The sequence below is a fragment of the Typopeltis vanoorti genome, chromosome 17, assembly GCF_054136105.1.
Source record: "Typopeltis vanoorti isolate ZY-2024b chromosome 17, IOZ_Tvanoo_1.0, whole genome shotgun sequence".
In the NCBI taxonomy this organism is placed as follows: domain Eukaryota; kingdom Metazoa; phylum Arthropoda; class Arachnida; order Uropygi; family Thelyphonidae; genus Typopeltis; species Typopeltis vanoorti.
Genome location: NC_143565.1, coordinates 5484340 through 5510167, shown reverse-complemented (window position 1 = coordinate 5510167; position 25828 = coordinate 5484340). Strand labels below are relative to the sequence as shown.

At 38.5% G+C, this 25828-nt stretch overlaps 1 protein-coding gene across 5 annotated transcripts in view; it reads right to left on the bottom strand.

Annotated features, from left to right (window-relative positions):
- LOC150097110 (testis-expressed protein 2-like) overlaps positions 1–25828 on the bottom strand; it is a 254835-nt gene that overhangs the window by 64427 nt on the left and 164580 nt on the right. For 4 of the 5 annotated variants that reach the window (XM_090407014.1, XM_090407016.1, XM_090407017.1 and 1 more), the window contains exon 7: positions 22069–22158. The exons of the other annotated variant lie outside the window; for it this stretch is intronic. In XM_090407014.1, the coding sequence (XP_090263140.1) occupies positions 22069–22158 (90 nt within the window). The remainder of the gene's footprint in view (positions 1–22068; positions 22159–25828) is intronic. 5 annotated transcript variants of the gene reach the window in all.

Below are 25828 nucleotides of genomic sequence, written 5' to 3'. Positions count from 1 at the left end.
TGGAGAAACTGCTGCTGGAAGGGAAAGTAATGAGTACAGAAAATTAATCTGAGCAGGTAAGAAGCAATGCGAAAGAGTAGGAGAGTAAGGAAGGAGATTGCGGTGGTGCTTATGAATGGAGAATTGAGTAACACAAATATGAAGAATGAGAGAACAAGTGTGCAAGATAAACAGAGAAACGTGGAGACTCAGAGTGACAGCGTGAGAAAGGTTGATGCTCAAAGAGGAACTGAATGTGTGTGTGATAAGAAGGGAATGGGATGGCAGGGGATGTAAGAACAATTGCATTTGAAGAGAGTTCTAGGATGGGTAAAGAAAAAAAGAAATGGCTCGAGGAAGGTAAGGAGAAGTCGCATTTAATAAGTGGTAGCAGTGAAACTTGTTATAGATCCAGGAATGAACTGATATGTTTGTATATGAATGCTAGAAGTATCAGAAACAAGGGAAATGAAATAGTTGCATTGATTTAGTTCATTCACCTAAAAATTGTTGGAATAAGTTAGACATGGTTGGATAACAATGACATCCTGACTGAAATAGAGATGGAAGGGTATGATGTCTTTTGTGAAGATAAAAAGAGTAAAAAAGGGAGGTGAAGTGCTATTGATTATAGAAAAAGGGATGTCCATACAAAGTACATATATGCAAGGGGGGTAGAATCGTGATAATGGTTTAAATAGATATGAAAACAGAATGAAATACTTCATTGGATGTTGCTATAGGCCTTGTAATGTGGAAGGTGATGACCACGAAATGTATAAGCAAATTAACCAAGCAAATAAGAAGTGAGATCGCTAGGTTGCGCGCAGTGATACAAAATGCGCAGCGGCAATTAGAGCACCTGCAAAACTCTTTCCAGAGTGATTCGGCTAACATAAAAAAAACAGTGCAAGAATGAGAGAGTTTCTGAAATGAAGGAAAGAGTGTTGTATGGTGACTCGTTATTAAGAGGGGTGATAGATGGCAGTGTAACTAAATCGTACTTACCGGGTGCGAAATTTAAGGATGTAAGTGAGAGTATTAGAGTGCAAAAACAGAGGGTGAAAGAATTAATAATTGTGGCGGGTACGAATGAATTGAAAGGTGATAAATTTTTTATGAGAGAGGACTTGAAAGTATTGTTAAAGGTAGCGAAAGAAAAGAGTGACAGAGTTAGAATGGTGAGTCTGTTGCCGTGGTATGACAGAGAGGAGTTTAGGAGGAGGGCCATAATCGCAAATGACATTATGCGTAGGTTATGCAGATGGTGTGGTGTGGAATTTGTGGACGTGTGGAATGAGTTTGAAGGGCGAAAGGACCTATACAAGATGGATGGCCTGCATTTGAATGGACTTGGTGTGCGGAGACTGGAAAGAGTGTTGCTGAATGAAGTGAAAACAGATGTGCAAAACCAGGGAAAATAGAACTACCAAGGAGGGGGGGAATGGATATGCAGACATCAGTGAGACAGATGAATGTAAGAATGTATATAATGTACCCGAGCCAGCACTAAGGACAAAAAATGGGAATGGGTCATTTAGAATAACATATCAATATAGGGGTGGGACTAAGGGATCTCTGCATTTCATGTATACTAATGCCAGGAGTATTAGGAACAAGAAGGAAGAATTTTTGGCCTTGATTGGCTCTTCCTGGCCACAGGTTATTGGCATTAGTGAAACATGGCTGACGGAAGAAGATATAGTCAGTGGGATAGAATGTGTAGGTTATAACGTGTTTAGGAGGGACAGAGAGAATAAAATGGGGGGGAGGGGTATTATTGATGATAGCTGATGAACTGCAGCCAAGGAGAATTGAAGTTGTATCGCAGGATAGTGAAAGGAGCTCATTTGAGGCTATTTGGTGTGAGATTGAGACTGGCAGAATAAAATATACAGTTGAGTGCTGCTATAGACCAGGTGATGGAATAGATGATGGAGATAGTATGCATAAACAAATTGATGAAATGAGTGGAAGGAGAGTAATTATTATGGGGGATTTCAACCATGGTAACATTGATTGGAAGGAGGACAGGACACATGTGAGGAAGGAAAAGGATTTTATTCAATTATTAAGGGATAACTATCTGAGACAGCATGTAATTGAAAATACTAGGGGTGTGAGAGTGCTTGACCTGGTAATAGCATCTGAGAATTTGACTGTAATGAATATGACCATGTTGCCACCTATTGGTGAGAGTGATCATAAGGTCTTGACCTGGGAGGTGGCCAAAGGTGTAGAATTTTCGATTAAGACAGGGTATATGTGGAATTACCATGCTGGCAAGTATGACAAGCTTAGGAGATTGCTTGGATCGGTGCCATGGCATGTACAACTGCAAGGGCTGGACGTCGATAGAGCATGGGAAGTGGTCAAGGAGCATTTACAGGAGGTAATGGCTGATTGTATACCTAGGGTCCGAATAGTAAAACAAGTAGGGGTTATATGGATGAATAACACCATTAAGCTTGAGCTGCAACAAAAGAAACAACTGTGGAGGGAATTTAAAGAAAGGGGTGACCTGCAGGCACACGAACGGTATAAAGTGCAGACCAGAAAGGTAATGAGAGTGGTAAAAAAAGCAAAAGCGGATTATGAAAGGAAACTAGCTTTGCAAGCAAAAGAGAATCCAAAACAGTTCTTTCAATATGCTGCAAGCAAGGGAAAAAACTGTACACGGCAAAATGATTTTAAGGAATGACGATGGTAAGGAGATCACTAAATCAGTCGATATAGTGGAGTTACTGAGCACGCACTTTGCAAAAGCATATCATCCAGGTGGTGACATTGAAAAAGTGAAGGAACCATTAGTTTATATGGGAATAGTGATGAATGAAGTGGAGGTGACTAGTTTATTACAGAACCTTAATGTGAACACATCTATGGGATTGGATGGTATACCGGCACGGGTCTTGCATGAAGAGGCTAAAGAATTATCAATGCCCTTGACCATGTTTAATCTGAGTCTCAGGTCTGGCTTAGTCCCGAAGGTGTGGAAAGAGGGGAGAATAGTTTCACGGCATAAAGGAGGATCCAAGACTACGGTTGCAAATTATCAACCGATCAGCATATCAGGAGTCGTTGTCAAGGTCTTAGAGAAAGTAGTCAAGGGAAAAATACAGGAATGGATTGATGAAAACGAGATACTGTACAGGGGACAGCATGGCTTTGTGAAGGGTAGATCATGCTTCAGTAACTTGCTCAAGTTTTATAACAAGGTGACGGCTGAACTGGATAAGGGAAATGGATTTACAGTGATACTGCTGGACCTGGCAAAGGCGTTTGACAGGATACCACATGGAATACTAATCCGTAAACTACAACATATGGGAATGGATATAGGGTTGGTGAGATGGATAGGTGGTTGGTTGATGGAGAGATATCAAAGAGTAGTTTATTCAGGAGTAGAGTCCAAAAGACGGCCTGTGACTAGTGGTGTGCCGCAGGGTTCTGTTCTTGGACCACTGCTGTTTAATCTGTTCATTAATGATATAGGGAAGGATCTAAGTGGAACAATTCATTTGTTCGCTGATGATGCAAAGTTGGGTAGGGCAATAGTGAATGCAGAAGATGTCAAAGTCTTGCAGGATGACTTAGATAGATTGGAGTTCTGGGCTAAGGAGAATGGATGTCAATTTAATGTGACAAAATGTAAGGTTATGCATTTTGGGGTGAAAAGAGCAGCAGCAGTATACCACATTGGTGGAACTGTACTCCAAGAGATCGATGAGGCCAGGGACTTGGGAGTGTTGGTGGATAAGGAGATGAAGTTTAGGGGGCACACTGCAAAAGTAGCTAAATCAGCTCATCAACTCACTTGGTTGTTGAAAAATACCTTGACGAGCAGAGACAAGCAAGTTATTGTACTTCTGTACCGAGCCTTGATAAGACCTCATCTCGATTACTGTGCCCAGATTTGGTCACCTAGGTTCCTTCTTGATGGGGAGGAGGTGGAGAGGATCCAGAGGCGAGTGACTAAGATGATAACAGGTCTATGGAATGAACCATATGAGAACAGGTTGAAGATTTGTGGGTTGCAGAAACTAGTTGATAGGCGGAGGAGGGGAGATATGATTGAGACATTCAAATTGCTAAAGGGATTCTATAGGATTAATTCAGAGGATATTTTTGAGATCAGGACTGGTGGTGGGAGAACTAGGGGACACCTATGGAAGCTGGGCAAGAGTGTGGTTAGCAGGGGTGTTAGAGCTGGGTTCTTTACTTTTAGAGTGGTAAATGAGTGGAATAAGCTGCCAGAGTCTGTTGTGGGTGCTATGACGGTGAACGAGTTCAAGACAAGGTATGATAGATACTGTGAGAATGTAATCGCATGGTTGTGTGGACATGATGTTTAGGGCCTCCCTCGATGAGTCTGACTCCTGGAGTCCCCCAAAATAATAATAATAATAATAGGAAAAATGATGATCATTATGGATGATTTTAATTATGGCAACATACATTGTTATGAAGAGATAGCATCTGGAAGTAAAGAAAATTGATTTCTTGAGTTTCTGAGGGATAACTACATCAGACAGTTGGAAGTCGTTTTTTCCACTTGGTTATAAAAGAAATTATATACTTAGTTAATCCTTTATCCAAGTGTAAGTAAACAAAGTTTGCGCCTGAAGTGTTATTAGGACAGGGGCAACTCGTGGCAAAGGTGGTATAACTTCTCATCACTTGCCTTAGTATCCCATAATACAAAGCACATCAATAAAGCATGGTCTTTATTGAGGTCTCTTCAGTGGGACCTAGATCCAGAGGCGATACCAAGGTTGAAGTAATGCAGAAGTCATACTTTCTTATATGAGTTGCCAAAAGGTGTCTCACCTTATTATATTAAAATCCTCCAGATTAGAGAAAGATGTTGGAAGTTTATGTTTTTTCCACTTGGTTATACAAGAAATTATATACTTAGTTAATCCTTTTCTGCATTACTTCAAACCAGTTGGTGACTTGATTCTGGGGAAGCAGTTTCTGCCCAGGTAATGGATGGCAATGCTGTAGCCAATGAAGTTTTAACTGAGACTCGGCTGTTTCTGTTACCCGTCAGATGAGATATGAGCAGCTTTACTCAGTGGTGGGGTAGGCCTGCCACTGGGTAGAGCCAATGCTGAGAGTTCTTCTCGGTGACAGGGTGAGCCTGTTGCTAAGAGGAATGACACTGCATTAAAAGATCTTTCGGTCACTCATTGTTTGGTGATCTGGGGATTACGAGTTTTGAGAGGTAACCCCGCACACAGTACTGTCGACAGAGTGTAGCATAGAGCAGTCTGCCTCATGGTGCAGCTTAATAAGGGCACTCGTTCAGCCAAATTGCTGTAGGTGCTGTCGCTACGCTACCAAAAATTGTTAGCATTGCAAGTGCGAAAAGAAGTTTTTCCAAGCTTAAACCGATTAAAAATTATTTGCACACAGCAATGACCCAAGAAAGATTGGCTGGTCTAGCAACTATATTGATAGAGGCAGATATAGCTTATAATTTAAATTTAGAAGAGTTTATGAACAGTTTTATTTTGCGATATCCCCATAGAGCAAACATTTAATTAATATTATTATGTAATTGTTTTGCATTAATGTTTCTCTTGCAATAAAAAAAAATAGCAATTGGAGATTTTCTTATATTTTTGTCTTATAATCCATCAGGGGGGATATTTAATTGTTTTCCTCAGGGCACGATCTAATCTGGCGAAGGCCCTGCCCGCACATAATACAAGGAAACCGGTCTGGGTAGTGGCCCTTCCTGTAATGCATAGCATTATACATGTCTGCAAGGAGATGTGTTGCATTATGGGATACTATGGCAAGTGATGAGAACTCAGTCTGCCTTTGGCACGAGTTACCCCTGTTCTGATAATACTTCAGGAGCAAACTTTATTTGCTTACACTTGGATAAAGGATTAACTAAGTATTTAATTTCTTACATCAGACAGTATGTAAGAGAGGGTATGAAAGGATTAAGGGATCCTGATTATTTCATCAGAGGATATGATTATAAATGAGGTCTCAAATCTCCCCCACAGTTGGTGTGAGTTACTATGAACTGATTACCTGGGTGGTTGCCAGCTATGCGAGGACTTCTGTGAGGAAATGGTATATGTGAAACTACAATGCTGGTGATTATAAGAAGCTCAAGAGACAGCTTACATCTTATTTCTTGAAAAAATGATTTTGCAGGAATTCTTAGAGGTGGAAGAAATAAGAGATCATGAGGTGATGGTGGATAAGGATCTAAAATTTAGAGGAGACATTGCCAAAATCAGGATAAAGACAACATAACAAAGTCTGACAATGATGCAGAGGACACTAACTTGTAGAAGTAAGAAGATTCTGGTTCCATTGTATAAGGCCTTTATTAGGCCACATATCGACATGGACTACTCTGCACAGATTTGGTCACCTGGTTTTCAAAAAGATCAAAAGATATTGGAAAGAGTCCAGATGTGATTGAATAAGGTAATTTTTGGTCTCTGGAATATTGAATATGAAGAAAGATTGAGAAGATGTAATTTACAGAATCTAGTGGATAGGAGGAAGAGGGGTGATATGATGCCATACAAATTGGTAAGGGGTTGGATTAACATTGAAGAGGTTCTTCATAAAATGCTAGGAGATGGGGAGAGGACAAGAGGTTATCCTGGAAGCTGTGTAAAGGAGGGTGTGAGCAAGGCAGTGCGAAGCACATTTTTTGCATGGAGAGTTGTGAATAATTGGAATGCAATGCCTGATAGCATAGTGTCTGCAGAGAATTTGAATGTATTTAAGGCATGGTATGACAAAGGGACCTCCTACAATAAATCTTTGACTCAATGGGGGGATTTTGGGACGATAATATAATAATAATAAAACATTCCTCAAGTGAAAAACAAAAAGATTTGGTGTAAAGTGTATGTCTAACAAAAAATCACAGGATCTGCAGATGAAAAAGAGGTAAAAAACGTATAAAGAGAGGTGGTGAGTAGTTGCATAAGGAATATAAGACTCAGGCTAGGAGGGCGACTTGTACAATACATAATGCAAAAATGGAATATGAGGAGAGATTAGCTCTACAGTCAAAGGGAAATCCCAAGGAATTTTTCATTATTTGGTCAGTAGGAGGAAAAATAATTGTGGAATGAATGACTATTAGAAGGAAAAGAAGAAGGAAAATAAATTAAAGTGACTAGTGCTGAAGATATAGTGGAGCTGTTTACTGTGACATTTCATCCTGGAAATGCAGGTTTTATTCTTGAAGAAATGGGAAGAACTGAATGCAAAGATGGTTTCAGGACTGTACAATGATAGTTATGAGGATAGACTGAGGGAATGTGGACTGCAGAGTTTGGTGGATAGAAGAAGGAGATGTGATATGATTGAGACTTTTAAACTGTTGAGAGGTGGTTACAGGGTTGACACTGGGGAGTTCTTTCATTTGGTTGAACAGCAGGAAGGAGCGATGACAAGAGGCCATCCCTGGAAGTTACGAAAGGAAACTGTGAGCAAGAGGGTGAGGAGTGGTTTCTTTGCATGGAGGGTGGGTGAACCATGGAATGCATTGCCTGATGGAGTGGTGAGAGCGAGAACGGTCAATGAGTTCAAAGAGTGGTATGATAGACTTTGTGTTTCTTAGGGGGGGACCTCCCCTCGATGAGTCTTGATAGACTTTGTGTTTCTTAGGAAGGACCTCCCACAAGGAGTCTTTTGACTCCATGGAGGCCTGAATAATAATAATAATTAAAAGTGCATGAAGAGAATGTGTTTTAAATACAAGTATCCTGAAGTTCAACAAGGCAGTGAGATTGTATGGGATTTCACTGCATGTTAGATAATGCGCTAAGGAACCATCAGTTCCTTAATCTTGCTGTCCAATGAAAACTTAGCTACAGAAAGTGTGCAATGAGTGGAAAGAAGGAAAGATAGTACTTATTGCACAAGGGTGGTGGTAAAATGCAGCCATCAAACTATAGACCAGTTTGTATTTCTTTTGTGGTTAATGTTTTGGAGGATTATTATTAACATATGACCTCCATGGAGTCAGAGACTCATCATGGGATGTACACACACTATTGCACACAATGCTCATCCAGCTTTGTTTTAAACTGATTCAATGTGTCTACCCACAACAATGCATTCCACTCACCAATCACTCTCCATGCAAAGAACCTACAACCTCACTTCTCTGCTCATACACCCTCTTTAAACAGTTTCCAGCAATGGCCTCTGATTCTATCCTCCCTCGCCCATTCTATAAAAAATCTCTTCCACGTCAATCCGATAACAACCCCTGACTAGCTTATATGTCTCAATCATATCCCTCTCCCTCTTTCTCCTATCCATGAAATTCTGCAACTTACATTCTCTCAATCAAAAGTCTTTGCAAAATCTAAGTACACCACTGTATATGCATCTCCCTTGTCCAAGGTATTTGTCACCTTATTATAGTACATAAGTAAGTTACTGAAACCTGGTCTCCCCTTAACAAACCCATGCTGATAACCACAGAGAATACTGCTGTTATCAACCTATTTCTGTATCCTACTTGTCACCAATCTTCCCAGTACCTTCACCATACATACAGACGGGCCTACAATTTGAAGCTACAGCATTATAAACACCTTTATACAGTGGAATAATTTTACCCTCCTTCCACTCCCTTGGAATGTGTGCTGTTATAAGACTCTTATTAAACGGAATGCCAATTCTACTGCTAATTCCTTGGAATATTCCCTTAAAACATTTGGTGATATGTCATCAAATCCTATCACCTTATTGACATCAAGGTTATTTATTTCCTCAAATTCCTCCTGCTCACTCACAATTAAGCCATCCCCACCTATGTCCTCTCCTCTAATTTCCTCATGATTCCATCCTGATCAGGATGAAACACCCTTATAAATTGATCACTGAATACCTCAGCAATGTCTTCTGCAGCAGTTACCATTCTACCACTTTTATCAATTAACTTCATTATTATTATTATTTTTTTTATTATCCAGGCCTCCATGGAGTCAAAAGACTCATCGTGGGAGGTCCTTCCTAAGAAACACAAAGTCTATCAAGACTCATCGAGGGGAGGTCCCCACCTGAGAAACACAAAGTCTATCATACCACTCCTTAAACTCATTGACCATTCTCGCTCTCACCACTCCATCAGGCAATCATTCCATGGTTCAACCACCCTCCATGCAAAGAAACCACTCCATACTCTCTTGAAAACAGTTTCCTTTTGTAACTTCCAGGGATGGCCTCTTGTCATCACTCCTTCCCATGATGATCATTCTTCCTTCTACTTGCCACATATCTAAAAAACTCTAGGGTTTTTCTTTGTCTGATTTGCCAATTTCAGCTCATACTCTACTTTGTTTTCCTTACTAACTGAGTCACTCTCCTGGCTTGTTCTTTATACTATTCATGTGACTGATTATTACTATTATTCATCTTGTGCTGCCTCCAAAGTACCTTCTTCTTCCAAATTTCATGCTTAAGCTCCTCATTTATCTATTTTACACCTAATCATCCTTTCATCCTTATTCATCCTTTTGGCCTTCCTTCAGAATACAGTCACACATTGATGCTGTTATGTATTTCTTTGTCAGTTTCATGCAGCATTTATTTCCTTATTGCTCAGGACTCCTCATTCCATGTTATAACTTCAAGCTGTCTCCTAAGCTTGTCATAATCACCAGCTTTATAATTCCACATATATCCTTTCCTCACAAGTCTGCATATGACTAGCCACAACACAGGCAATTACTTCCTGATAACTTTCACCAACTGGAGGAAAGTGCGAAACCCCTCTCCCCCTCTCATTAGTTAGGGATCATATGCAAAACTGGATAGAGGAGGGTAATATTATCTGTGAAAGTCAGCATTGATTTCTTAAAGGGCACTTTTGTTTCAGTTATTTGCTCAACCCTTACAGTAAAGTAACAAAGGCAGTTGATGAAGAAAAGTATATGCAGTGGTATCTCGCTAATCCGAACCTCTTTAGTCCATAATCCGAACGGTGTTTTGAAAGAAAAAAGTTATGTATTATTATTTTGTGTGCTATTATTTTATTTAATAATTATTATTTTAACTATTATTATTTATTTTATTATTATTACAGTACAGTATTTTTTTCATACTGTGGATTGTACGGTTATACTGGAGAATATAGTACATACTGTATTGTCAGTATGAATCACCGCTGCCGTTAAAAACTGTGACCTTCTAGAATTTACCAAGATAACTATGGTGATACACAAAAAGAGGAAATTCAAAATGTGTATAATTTGGTTAAAAACATAAATTCAGATGTTGAAATTTGACGAACAGATGTTACGGAATGGATCACAGGTGGAACCGAAAGTGAATTCGATTTCAAATCAGATGCTGAAATTATAAATTTGATGCTACAGAATGAATTAGAAGACGATGATGACGATAAAGAACTTGAAGAAGAAAAAAAAGTAAAACATGAAGAGGCAAGTTGACAGTTTTAATGTGTATAGAATGTGCTAAGTAGAATGACACGTCATTCCACAATATTTTATTGCTAATAAAAATACTTTGTGTTATTGGTGAAACTTTTTTTTGTGTGCTGTGTACAAGAAAGTGATATTTTTTACACAAATTAAGTTATGTACTGAACTACGCAATTTTATTAAATCAGAATCCTCAAAATACAGGTACATACAAACTAAATTTTTTACTAAAATAAACTTGTGTACTGTATTATTTTTTAAGTTTTACATTACAGTACAGTAGTTTTTTTTCTATCAGTTACTTCACTTATTTACAGAATTAAATTGATATACCATTAGAATCTGATTATTTTTGTCTTAAACGCTAGTTATTGTTGTCTCTTGGGAGAAAATTCACTAATCTGAACGAGCACAGTTTTTATTAGTTCGGATTAGCGAGATACCACTGTACTGCTTTTTTTTAATTAATTAATTACTTTTTTTTTATACAGAGGTATTTGATATGGTGGCACATGATGAGATATTTTAAGTTGCAGCACATGGGATTCGATATCACATTAGTGAAGTGGATTGGAAATAGGCTATCTGATAGAGTTGTGATCTTTCTTGATATAGCTGTCCCATGCACAAGTACTGGGACCTTTGCTTTCTAACCTTTATGTCAATGATACTGTCACTGGGTTGCAGGGAGATATTCAGTTATTTGCAGATGATGTGAAGCCTTGAAGAGCTTTTAGTAAAAGTGCTGATGTCTTAATTCTTCAAGAAGATATTAGTAAGCTGGAAATGTGGACAAATGAATGGAAATTTCAGTTTAATGCAGCTAAATGTAAGGGTCTTGAAATTTGGGATCCACAGATTGGAGGCTATATACTCTGTGGTGGATCTCTAACTAGAGGAAGTGAATGAGGCAAGAGATCATTTGGTGATTGAAGTTGCAAAAGTGGTGAAGGCAACTCAGAAGAACACTGCAATATTAAGATAGACTTTGATCAGTGGTGATTCCCTTATACACCCACTGTCCAAAAAGAAACCGAACTTTTCAAAAATAGAAGAAACTAGTGGCGCCACCTGCTGTATCTTTTTGTTGTCGAAAGCAGCAACCTTCATTAGTGTTGTGTCAACTGTTCATGACATTTGTTTAATTTGAAGCCGAGTTATAGAGCTAAGAGTGACAGTGTGTTTTGATGAATGGTCAGAAAATGAGTTTCAAACAGAGAGCTGCGATCGACTTTTGTGTTAAACTTGGTAAAAGTTTTACTGAAATGCATCAAATGCTTCAAAAAACATACGGTGATGAATGCTTATCCCATACTCAAGTTTACAAGTGGTTTAAGCGAATTCAAAGTGGTTGTGAGATGCTTGAGGATGACAAAAAGCCGGTCCATCCAAAACCTGGACTGAGCGAAGTTAACATCCAAAAAGTGTGTGATTTCATCAAAGAAAACCCAAAATTCTCCGTGAGATTGATTGGAGATGAATTGGGGATTCCAAAATCAACTGTGCACAACATTTTGACCAAGAGTGTGGACCTTCGTAAATTGAATTCGCGATTTGTTTCCCCACAAGTTGACCGACGACCAAAAAATGTATCGAATTGAACACTGCAAGGACCTCATTAAAACCGCTCGTAAGGACTCAAATGTCCTTGAAATGATTGTTACTGGTGACGAAATTTGGTGTTTTGAGTATGAGTCCGAAACAAAGCACCAGAGTGCTGAGTGGAGACCACCAGAAGAGGGCATCCGAAAAAAGTCACTTGGAGAAGTCAAAAGTAAAGACAATGCTGATTTGTTTCTACTATTCCAAGGGCATTATCCACAAAGAATTCATTCTGCCTGGCCAAACAGCCAATGGCGAGTTTTATCTTGAAGTTTTGAAGCAATTGATAGTGAGAATTTGTTGCATTCCAAGGGCATTATCCACAAAGAATTCATTCTGCCTGGCCAAACAGCCAATGGCGAGTTTTATCTTGAAGTTTTGAAGCAATTGATAGTGAGAATTTGTTGCATACGGCATGAATATTGTGATGCAGGCAGCTGGTCACTTTTGCATGATAATGCACCATCTCATCGTTCGAACATTGTGAGACAGTTTTTGAGCAAAAACCAAGTTTGTGTGTTGGATCACACAGTATTCACCTGATTTAGCACCCTGTGACTTCTTTCTCTTCCCTCAACTTCATTTGCTGATGAAAGGAAAGCGATATGACACCACTGAAAACGTTCAAGCAGCAGTAACCACGACCCTCAACAGTATCCCAAAAACTGATATAAAAAACTCATTTAACGAATTAATTGACCATGCTAAACGCTGTATTGAAGCTGCTGAGGGAGAGTATATTGATTGAAATAAATGATTTGAATAATTATAATTGGTCTGTTTTATTTTCTATCAAAAGTTCGGTTTCTTTTTTGGACAGAGGGTGTATAAAGCTCTGACAGGCCATCTCTGGACTACTGTATCCAGATCTGGTCAACAGGATTTGAGGAAGATAAATTAACCCTGGAAAGGATACAGGGGTGGATAACCAAAATGAAATCAGGACTCTACAATGTTAGTCATATGGAGAGACTGAGGATATGCAAACTGCAGAGTCTGGAGGATAGAAGATGAAATGATGAGATGATTAAAATATTTAAACTGTCAAGAGGTATTTACAGGATTGACATGGGGGAGATTTTTCATATAGTAGAGCAAGGGGAGGAACAAGGACAAGAGGTCATCCCTGGAAGTTGCAAAAGGAGGCAGTGAGTAAGACCAGGTTGGACCATCAAATTCCTTGCCTGATAGGTAAATGTGCAGACAGTGATTGTGTTGTCTAAGATGGCCCCCTCCTACGATGAGCCTTATGACTCCATGGAGGTTTGGAATAATAATAATTATTATTATATACATAATAATAATAATAAAATAAAAAAATCTGCTGTTGGCTTTTTGAAGTTATTTTTGCATTAAAGTTGTCATTCATCTGATGTTAGCTCATCATTCTCTCCACTTTACACCACATGATCTTTGTTCACTTTAATATCATTAATAAAGGTTAAATAGCAATAAAGGTTCCAGTACTGAGCTCAGTGGAAATCCACTATTGAACTTCCTTTTCCATAACACTGCCCTCTGTGCAACACTCTGATATCTATTAGACAGCCAATTTCAAATCCAATTGACAAACTTGATATCTAAACCTATACATTGCAACTTAAATATCAACTTATTTCATGGCACCCTGTCAACTGCCTGTAAAAAACTGAAAAAGTTTGTGCCTTTCTCCTGATTAACCACTCTTATTACTTTACCACAAAAGTCAAGCAGATTACTAAGCAAGAACATCCCTCAACAAATACATGATGTGATCACCTTCATATGCGAAATTTTGGATATGATCGATCACTAATTTTTCCAAAATCTTAACTACACAAGAAATACAAACTGCTCTATAATTTAATGCCTTCATTCTACTTTTATGTAATGTATGTCTAACTGCCTACTTTGACTGCTCAGGAACTTTCTCAGTAGCTATGCTTTCACTGAACAGCCAGTTCAATGGAGTTGTTGGTTCCTTAGTGCATTCTCTTAAAAAGATGTGAATTATCTAGTCTCACTGCATTATTCACATCCAAAGTACTTCAAATGGAGTTCAAAATGCATTTGCCTTTTAAGCTTCTCAATCCTTCCTACCCCTCCATGAACAAAACCTGCTTTTCCAGGAGGAAATATCTCAATAAAGTAGCAATTAAACAACTTGACTATATCATCTGCATTGGTCACTCGATCCCTATTTCCATCTAATAGTCATTTGTCCATAATAATTTCTCTTTCTATTTGCCACAATGAAAGAATTCCTTAGGATTTTCATTGGATTGCAGTGCTGGTTTACCACTACCATCCTTACTATACCAGTCACTTTCTTGGCTTGAATCATATTCCACATACAACTGCTCACCATCTCCTTCAGCATCAATTCCTGTTTGATTTCACTAGCCATCCATTTTACATTCCATCGTATTGTTGTTTTTCACTTTTCTATGTAAAAGTGCTACATATCTGTCAGAATGTAAATAATTGTCTCTACAGGTTATCTCCATGTTTTTCAAGTAGTACTACATCGGCGATCCAGCCAAATTTAAATTTTCTTATTTAACTTTTATTCTCCTTAAATATTCTGTTATTTCATCCATAATCAAGAACTGCATCAATGCAAAGTGTCCATGATGTTAATATAACACTTGCATGCGACAGAAATAACATGAATATGAAATTTATATTTTTGATATATTTAATCAATGTGGCTATTTCAGTGGTTAACGTGTGTGTGTGTACTTGGTTGTGATGTAAAATGTATATCTTAGTTCGGGTTGCAGTCAAAACCCAAAATAAGATCTAAATACAATAAGGTGACTGCTTTCATGGACAGAGGAGAAGGATACACAGTAATATACTTAGATTTTGCAAAGGCTTTTGATAGATTACCACATGATAAGTTGATAGCCAAACTAGAGTGGATGTGGTTGGATATTAAATTGGTGCATTGGGTTGGAGACTGGCTATCTGACAGGTATCAATAAGTGGTGTATGGGGAGCGATATCCAGGAAAAGGAAAGTTACTAGTGGTGTGCCTCAGGGGTTTGTTTTAGGGCCATTGCTGTTTAATGTGTATATTAATGATATTGGTGAAGATCTGGATGGAGATATTCAATTGTTTGTAGATTATGCAAAGTTGGGACAAACCATGAAGAGTAAAGAAGATGTTGCCTTACAAGAAGATTTGAATAAATTGAGTGATTGGACACCTGAATGGGGGATGTGAGTTCAATGTTGCAAAATGTAAGTTTTTAAAATTTGGAAAACAAAAATGGAATGCAGAATTTATGCTTGGTGAGGATATATTGTTGGAGGTGTAGGAAATAAGAGATCTGGGGGTGATAGTGGATAAGGATCTGAAATTTACGGGACACATAGCCAAAATTGTGAAGACAACACAGAGGCTTCTGGGAATGATGCGAAGGACACCGACTTGTAGAAGTAGGGAGAATCTTGTTTCATTGTATAACGCTTTGATTAGACCACACATGGACTATTGTGCCCAGATTTGGTCACCTGGTTTTCAGAAGGATGAAGAGATGCTGAAAAGGGTCCAGAGGCAACTGACTAAGGTAGTTCCTAACCTCTGGAATGCTGAGTATGAGGAAAGATTGCGAAGATGAAATTTGCAGATGCTGGTGGACAGGAGGAGGATATGATAGAGACAAGTTAGTAAGGGGTTGTTATAGGATCAATGCTGAAGAGGTTCTACAGAAAATAGTGGGAGATCAGGGGAGAACCAGAGGTCATCCCTGAAAACTGTATAAAGAGGGTGTGAGTAGGGGAGTGAGAAGCAGGTTTTTTTCATGCAGAGTTGTGAATGATTGGAATGCCTTGCCTTAAGAGTGTGGTGTCTACAGAGAATTTGAGTGTGTTTAAAGCACGGTATGATGAGCTGTGTGTATGATAAAAGCATTGGTGTAGCTAGAGCTTTTGCCACCCTTCTCAATACACACCAAAAATATTACAAAAAGTCAAAACGACATAGGGGAAAAAAACACTACATTTATGTTTATTTTAGTTGTAAGTATAGTTGTTGAAAACTAATTATTAATTAAACAATAAAATTAATAAGTTAACATAAATAGAAGAATCAGCAAAAAAATAAAATTGTGTCTCACATGAAAAGTGTCGGCCGGGGTGGACTGCCCCCACCCCCCAGCTACGCCACTACATAAAAGGACCTCCTTTGACTCCATGGGGTCTTTGGTAATAATAATAAGATATACATTTTATCCAAAACCCAAACTTTTGGAGAGGTTTTTCATTAATGGAAAATGGGGAGAACAAGATAATCTCTGGCATCTGTTGGAAGTTTTTTTCCACTTGGTTAGACTATAAATTATATATTTAGTTTAATCCTTTATCTAAGTGTAAGCAAACAAAGTTTGTGCCTGAAGTATCTTCAGGACTGGGACAACTGGTGGCAAAGGGGCGGACTGAGTTCTCATCACTTTCCTTAGTATCCCATAATGCAAAGCACATTTCCTTGTGGACATGTATAATTATTATTATTATTTCACACCTCCAGGTAGTCCAAAGACTCATTGAGGGAGGACTCATCTAAAACTCTGTCTCCATCACTCAATCCACCAACTGACCGCAACTACACCAATGCTATCAACTACAATGCTATCACCACTATTATTTTCACAGACAATCACAAACATCCATGCCCATGGTAGGATTTGAACCAGCAGCCTTTTGGCTGGAAAGCAGATACGCTAACCATTCGGCCAGCCAGAATGTGTAGTGATCCTTCCAGGCTAGCTGGTGAACGGACGTGCTACCGGAGAGCTCCTGAGAGATTTGTGTTTTTTGTTGATTTATTGGTGTTTTGGATTCAATTTAATGGACTTAAGTGTGTAATTTTGGTATATTATTGGAGCTTTATTAGCGTGGTTAGTGTACTAAAGTGTTTTATAACATAATCTATGTCGGGAAGTCGCCGCTAGATGAATTCGTAATGTGTAGTGTTCGTGCAAGCTCCAGATAAGATAAGTATCATTTTCAGTTATCGATACAAATTACTTAATATTGTGTAGTTTTGTTTTGTTTGCCTTGCGTATTTTAGTGCGTCTAATTTTGGTGTGTTATAACGTATAATTTGACAAAACACGTTGCAAATAAATATGGCACCTGTGCGAAGGAAAATGGCGGCCAGTAATGAAGGTTCGCCATCGTTATCAAAGAACGGTAGCATAAAAGAAATGAGTCAGTGTGTAAGTAGCTGTGAAATGTACGCTTTGCAGAGTGCGGTCGGAGTGTGGTTAGATGATAATAAAGGATTGAATGTGTGTAGAAAATGTAGGGAGAATGAGGAATTGAAGTGTATTTCGGATCGTGAGTGTGATATTTTTGTCAACCTTCAGAATGAAGGAAATAGGGATATGACAAGAAACGTCAAGGTTTTGCATGAAAATTGTGAGAGTGTGAATGTAGAAAGTGTGAATGATAGTATAAATGGTTTCTCAGAGAACAAAAAAGATGAGATAGATGCATTGAGTGAGATTGCGTTGTTGAATAGTGCGATAGAAAGAGCAAAACAGCAGTTAGAGTGCATGAACAAAAGTAGACTGAATGAACCAACCAATAATAAAAGGTATGACAGGAAAAATAGACGTATGAATGTGAACATGAACAAAATGAAGGATAGAGTGCTGTATGGAGACTCGTTAGTACGAGGTGTGTTAGTAGAGGATTTGACAAAATCGTACCAACCTGGTGCGACTATAAAGGACGTAACTGCGTCTATTAGAGAGCAAAAGGAAAGGGTGAAAGAAATGATTGTTGTGGCAGGTACGAATGATTTGAAAGGAGATAAAATGGAAATGATAGAAGACCTGAATGAATTGTTTGAGGTAGCAAAAGAAAAGAGTGAGAGAGTTAGAATGATTAGTCTTTTGCCACGGTATGACAGTGAAATGTTTAAAAGGAGGGCTATAATTGCAAATGACTTTATGCGTGGGTTATGTATGACGAGTGGTGTGGAATTTGTGGATGTGTGGAGTGAGTTTGATGGGTGAAAGGATCTATATGAGATGGATGGCTTGCATTTGAATGGTTACGGTGTAAGAAGACTTGAGAAAGTGTTGCTGAATGTAGTGGATGTGCAAATTCAGGGAAACTAGATTTGTTAGGGGGGGGGAGTAGAGATACAGTCCTTATGAAGGCAGTTGAATGTAAGAATGAATATAATATGCCAGAGCAAATAAGGACAACAAATCTGAGTGGGATAGTTAATATAAGGCATCAAGGTAGGGTTGGGGCTAATGGGGGTCTTAAATTCATGTACACTAATACTAGGAGTATTAGGAACAAGAAGGAAGAGTTTTTGGCTATGGTTGGCACTTCCAGACCACAGGTTATAGGTATTAGTGAAACATGGCTGACTGTAGATGATATAACTAGTGGGATTGAATGTGATGGGTATAGTGTGTTCAGGAATGACAGAGAGAATAAAATGGGGGGAGGAGTATTATTGATGATAGCTGATGAGCTCCAGCCAAGGAGAATAGAAGTTGAATTGCAGGATAGAGAAAAGAGCACATTTGAGGCCATTTGGTGTGAGATTGTGGCTAGCAGAACTAAATATACAATTGGGTGCTGCTATAGACCAGGTGATGGAAAAGATGGTGGTGACAGTATGCACAAGCAAATAGAAGAAATGGGTGGAAGGAGGGTGATTATTATGGGAGATTTCAACTATGGTCGCATTGATTGGAGTGAGGAGAGGACACATGGGAGGAAGGAACTAGATTTTATGCGGTTATTAAGGGATAACTATCTGCGACAGCATGTAATGGAAAATACTAGGGTTCAGAGAGTGCTTGACCTAGTAATTGCATCTGAGGATTTGGCTGTAACAAATATGACCACACTGCCACCAATCGGTGAGAGTGATCATAGGGTCTTGACTTGGGAGGTAGCTAAAGGTGTAGAATTTTCAATTAAGACAGGGTACATGTGGAATTATCGGGCTGGAAAGTATGACAAGCTCAGGAGTTCGATTGGTTCAGTGCCATGGCATGTACAACTGCAAGGACTAGAAGTTGATAGTGCATGGGAGGTAGTTAAGAAGTGCTTGCATGAAGCAATGGCTGACTGTATACCTAGAGTCCGAATAATAAATCAAGTAGGGGTTAAATGGATGAATAACACCATTAAGCTCGAGTTGCAAAAAAAGAAACAACTATGGAGGGAATTTAAGGAGAAGGGTGATCGGCAGGCACATGAACGGTATAAAGCGCAGGCCAGAAGGGTGACGAGTGTGGTAAGAAAAGCAAAAAAGGATTACGAAAGAACATTGGCCATGCAGGCTAAAGAGAATCCTAAACAGTTTTTTAGATATGTAGCAAGTAAAAGGAAAAATGTACATGGCAGATTGATTTTAAAGAATGCCGATAGTAGGGAGGTAACTGAATCAGTTGAGATAGTTGAGTTACTGAGTGAGCACTTTGTAAAAGTATATCATCCAGGTGGTGACATTGCAGAAACGAATAAACCAGTAGATTATACGGGAATTGTGGTTAATGAAGTGGAGGTGAGTAGTCTATTGCATAACCTCAATGTCAATACATCTGTGGGATTGGATGGTATACCAGCTTGTGTTGTACGAGAAGCAGCTAAAGAATTGTCAATACCCTTGACCATTTTGTTTAATTTGAGTCTCGGGTCTGGGTTAGTCCCGAGTGGGTGGAAAGAGGGGAAAATAGTTCCACTGCATAAAGGTGGTTCCAAGACTGCTGTTGTAAATTACCGACCGATTAGCATATCAGGAATCATTGTCAAGGTCTTAGAGAAATTAGTCAAGAAAAGAATACAGGATTGGATAGATGAAAATGGGATATTGTATGGGGGACAACATGGTTTTGTGAAGGGTAGATCATGCCTCAGTAACTTGCTCACGTTTTATAACACAGTGACGGCTGAACTGGATAGGGGTAATGGGTTTACAGTGATACTACTGGACCTTGCCAAGGCCTTTGATAGGATACCACATGGAACCCTAATCAGTAAACTGGAGCAGATGGGTATCGATATAGGGTTGGTGAGATGGTTAAGAGGGTGGTTGAAGGAGAGATATCAAAGAGTGGTTTATTCAGGAGTGGAGTCTAAAAGACGTCTTGTGACTAGTGGAGTGCCACAGGGCTCTGTTCTTGGACCACTGCTTTTCAATTTGTTCATCAATGATATTGGAAAGGATCTGAGAGGAAGTGTTCACTTGTTTGCTGATGATGCAAAGTTGGGTAGAGCAATTGTGAGTGCACAAGATGTCAAAATTTTACAGGATGATTTGGATAGTTTGGAGGACTGGGCTAGGAAAAATGTATGTCAATTTAATGTGGCAAAGTGTAAGGTTATGCACTTTGGGGTGAAAAGAATAGCAGCAGTATATCGCATTGGTGGAATCATACTCCAGGAGATTGATGAGGCCAGGGATTTGGGAGTGTTGGTGGATAGGGAGTTGAAGTTTAGGGGGCACATTGCAAAAGTAACTAAAACAGCTCACCAAATCACTTGGCTTCTGAAAAATACTTTAACATGCAGAGACGAACAAGTTGTTGTTCCTCTGTATCGAGCCTTGATAAGACCCCATCTGGACTTCTGTGCCCAGCTATGGGCACCAGGGTTTCTTCGTGATGGGGAGGAAGTGGAGAGGGTCCAGAGACGAGTGACCAAGATGATAGCAGGTCTGTGGAATGAACCTTATGAGAATAGGTTGAGGATTTGTGGGTTGCAGAAATTGGACGAAAGGCAAAGGAGGGGTGATATGATTGAGACATTCAAATTACTGAAGGGTTTTTATAAGATTGATCCAGAAGATATTTTTGAAAATATGACTGGTGGTGGGAGGACTAGGGGCCATGCATGGAAGCTGGGCAAGAGCGTGGTTGACAAGGGTGTTAGAGCTAGGTTCTTTACTTGGAGAGTGGTAAATGAGTGGAATAAGCTTCCAGAGTCTGTTGTGGGTGCTACGTCCGTGAATGAGTTCAAGGCAAGGTATGATAGATACTGTGTGAATGTTGAATAGTTGTTCTTGACATGATGTTAGGGCCTCCCTCGATGAGTCTGTCGACTCCTTGGAGTTTCCCGGAACAATAATAATAATAATAATAATAATAATAATAATTATAGGAAGGGTCACTACCCAGACTGGTTTCGACCTTTATTGAGGTCTCTTCAGTGGGAGCCAGACCCAGAGGTGATACCAAGGTTGAAGCAATGCAGAAGTCATATTTCCATATGCCAGTTGCCAAAAGGTGTCACACCTTATTATTAAATTACTCTGGATTAGAGAAAGATGTCGGAAGTTTTTTTCACTTGGTTAGACTATAAATTATATATTTAGTTTAATCACTTAGATAAAGGATCTGGCTCCCACTGAAGAGACTTCAATAAAGGTCGAAACCGGTCAGGGTAGTGACCCTTCCCATAATGCATTGTGCAAGGAGATATGCTTTGCATTATGCGATACAAAGGAAAGTGATGAGAACTCAGTCCACCTTTGCCACAAGTTGTCCCAGTTCTGAAGAATACTTCAGGCACAAACTTTGTTTGCTTACACTTGGATAAAGAATTAAACTAAATATATAATTTCTGGCATCTGTATAGGAAAGTTGAGCAAAGGAGTGAAAAGCAGATTTTTTTGCATTGAGGGTGAAGAATGATTGGAATGCATTGTCTGAGAGTGTGATATCTGCAGAGAATGTGAATGCATTTAAGGCACAGTCGATAAGTTGCATGTATGACAGAAAAACCTCCCACAAGAAGGATAATAATTGTTGTCAATAAGGTAATAGGATTTGATGACAATGTGTCTTAAGGCAATGGCTTTTATGTATTTATGTGTCAAAGTTGCTGTAGAATTTGCCCGTTTGCAATGGTTATAGTATGTGGGCTTGTTCGAGTTTGCATGCAAACTTCATTAGATTATGTCAATTAGCTTTGGATTTTTTTTTTTATTACATGTTTTAGTCTAAGTTTTTTATTAGACTGGTAACTATAAAAACTTGTAGAAAACAATGCTTATTCTCTTTTACAGATAATTATTACTCGCCTATCTTTCCTTGTGGGCAACTCACTGGACAACATGCTATCTTCACTTTCAGTATCTGAATTAAAATCTTCATCACATGAATCACTTCCACTATTCCAAGAGACAAAAAAATAAATAACATTTATATAGAATAAGCAGTATGTATTATTATTATTATTATTATTAAACAAGACCTCATGGAGTCTAAGACTCATCTAGGAGGTCCTTTTATCTCACACACATCTCATCATACCGGGTCTTAAACACATTCAAACTCCTTGCAGACACCACACTCTCAGGCAAGGCATTCCAATCATTCACAACTCTGCACGAAAAAAACCTGCCTCTCACTCCCCTACTCACACCCTCTTTATACAGTTTCCAGGGATGACCTCTGGTTCTCCCCTGATCTCCCACTATTCGCTGTAGAACTTCTCCACCATTGATCCTATAGCTATATGGAAAAGTGTTTATGCCTCATTATTTTCATTACATACATAACTAACATCCTTGAGAAGAAACACTGAATTTTACTCATATGAAAAGTTAATATTAATTTCTAGTATAGAAAATCATCTGAAACTTTTTCACCGGTTTTCTTGATATTCACCGATATAAAATAGCCAATTAAATATATTTATTTGTTAGGCCTAACACTAAGTATGCATAACTGAGATCTATGTATGGCAGGTTGATGCTGGTGGATAGCTATGGTAGCAGAGTAACCATAGCAAATGATATAATGGAATTATTTAACGAACACTGCATCAGTGTATATCATAGTGGTGTGAATGATGCTGTGCAACATGTAGAAGAGAGGCAAGAATTAGGAGGATTCAAATTCAAGGTGAAAGAATCAGAGGTGTATCAACTGTTACTCAGGTTAGATGTTAATAAGGCTGTGGGAATGGATGACATGTCACCATGTATTTTTAAAGAATGTGCAAAAGAGTTAGCCATGCCCTTGACCTGATTATTTAAAGAGAGTCTTGTAGTGGGTAAAGTTTCTAAGGTGTGGAAAGAAGGCAAAATAATACCTCTTAACAAGCATGATTCGAGAACAGAAGTTTCCAATTATAGATCAATCTGTATATCTGCAGTTGTGATGAAAGTGTTGGAAAAATTGGTTAGAAATAGAATACAAGATTGAGTTTATGAACATAAGATTCTCTATTATGGTCGGCATGGGTTTGTGAAAGGCAGGTCTTGTTGCAGCAATCTGCTTATGTTTTATGATAAGGTGATGAATGTGTTGGATAAGGGAGAATCATATACAGTGATATTGTTGGACTTTGCAAAAGCATTTGATAGATTACCGCACTATAAGTTGGTGCACATGTGGCATGCCTCAGGGTTCTGTTCTTGTGTCCCTACTGTTTAACTTGTTTGCTAATGATGTTTCATGTAGATTGACTGGGGATTTCAAATGTTTGCTGATGATGCAAAGTTAGGTAAAATTATCAGGAGTAGTGTTGATGTTAATTCTCTAGAGGAAGATTTGAATAGACTTTTAGCTTGGACAAATGAGCAGGGTTACAGTTTTAATGTTAATAATGCAAGGTACTACACTTTGATATACAAAGATATAAGGCTACATACTGTATTGGTGCAGCTGTACTTCAAGAAGTGGATAACATTTGGGATCTTGGAGTGATGGAGAGTGGACTGAATTTCCAAGGGCACATCATATTGCTGCTATGATGAAAACTACATTGACATGTAAAGATAAGGAGGTGGTGGTGCATCTAAATAAGGCATTGGTCAGAACCACATATGGACTATTGTGCTCAGATCTGGTTGCTTAGTTTTCATTGTGATGCAAAAACACTAGAAAGGGTCCTAAGATGAATAACCAAAGTGATATCAGGACTGAGTGTTGGTTATGAAGAACATTTGATAGAATGTGGATTAAAGAGATTGGTAGATAGGAGGAAAAGAGGAGATATGATAGAGACTTTCAAGTTAGTTAAGGGATTCTATCAGATTAATACAGAAGAAATTATAAAATGAGTGGACGCTAAGATGGGAAGAACGAGGGACTATCACTGGAAGTTGCATAGAGATGCGGTGAAGAAGGGTGTGAAGAGTAGATTTTTTACATGGAGAACTATTAGTGAGTGGAATGCACTGTCTGAGTGTGTTGTGCGTGCAGGTAGTGTAAATAACTTCAAAGCTCATTATGATAGACATGTTGCTGGTTGAGTGGGCCTCCCACAATGAGTGTTGACTCAATGGAGCTTACAAAATAATAATAATAATCTCAGGAATTAAATGATCTTCATTTTCCCTTATATATGAGGCTGAATGATCTGTTATAGTCCATTAACAGCCTTGTGATAATTACTTTATCATAACATTATATTAGGGTAGTTAGTTAATCCTATCTACAGAGTCTTCTATGTGTGAACTGTATGTACTCTTTGGTAAGTTTGTCTGCCTTATTATTAACACCAGCCCTCCACAGAGTCAAAAGATTCATTGTAGAAGGTACACGATGAACCTCCCTGTATCTTGCAGTGTGAAAATACAGGGAGGAGGGGATATCTTACAGCTCCATATGAGGCCAGTTAATTTACATGCATTTGAAAAGCCCTTATAAAGGTTTTTCCTATAATATATGAGATTCAAATCCAGGTCTCGCAAATCAAAGGACATCACCATTCCTGACTGAGCTACAGAGAGTCCATCTAAATGAGGAGATGTTTAATTTTAATTTTTATTATTATTTTTTTTCAAGACAGGATTTTTTTTGGGATAAAAATTCACTTGGCATTGGTCATGTTATGAATGAATTTTAATGCAAAGAAGAATGTTGGGTGCTGTGCAATTTACAACTGCAGATATGTAGGGAGAGAATTTTATCAAATAGTAAACAAAATTTAGACAGCTTAAGTAGCAGGATAAATGGATGAGAGAAGAAAAAATTATAAACCCAGTAAATTTTCTATAATCCTATGTATCTGATAAGAGCAAGTATAGAAATCTAATAATGGCAATTAAAAAAAAATGCAACTCATTATTTCACCTAGATGACATTGTGAAAAAAAAAATGAAAAAAAAACTTTATAATGGAACAAGAAACACATAACATTGGATATCACAAGGTGTTGAGAAGGATAGAAGATAACAGTGTGATAGGAAAGATAATCAGTGTGTTGCCCAGATATTACAGTGATGAAATGAGGTGGGGAGCAAAGATTGTGAATGATATGTCAGCAGAAATGTGTGAAGAGAAAGGATTGCAGTTTCTTAATGTGTGGAATGAGTTTGAAGGATGAATTGAACTGTATAACAGTAATGAATTTGACTGGTTTTAGTGCGAGTCATTTGGAAAGACTGCTGCTTGAAGGTAGAGAAATGAGTGTAGAGAATGAATCACATCAAGAAAGAACTGATGTGAAAGAGAGGGAGAGTAAGGAAGGATAGAATCAAGTGGTATTATGAATGAAGAAGTGGGTAGCATAAGTATAGAGAATGAGAGAACAAGTGTGCAAGACAAACAAGGAAATAGTGAGGCTCAGAGTGAACAGGGGAATACAGTGTGAGAAATATTGATACTCCAAGAGGATGTGCATGCATGTGTAGACAAAGAGGGAAGGAGATAACCTGAGATCAAGCTAAAACAGTTAGATTTTAAAAGAGTTCCAGGATAAATAGGAACAGGGGAAGGTGGCTCGGGTTAAGTGAGGAGAGGTCACATCTAGTGGGTGGTATCAGTGAAACTTGTTATAGATCCAGGAATGAGCTGTTATGTTTGTATACAAATGCTAGAGGTGTAAGA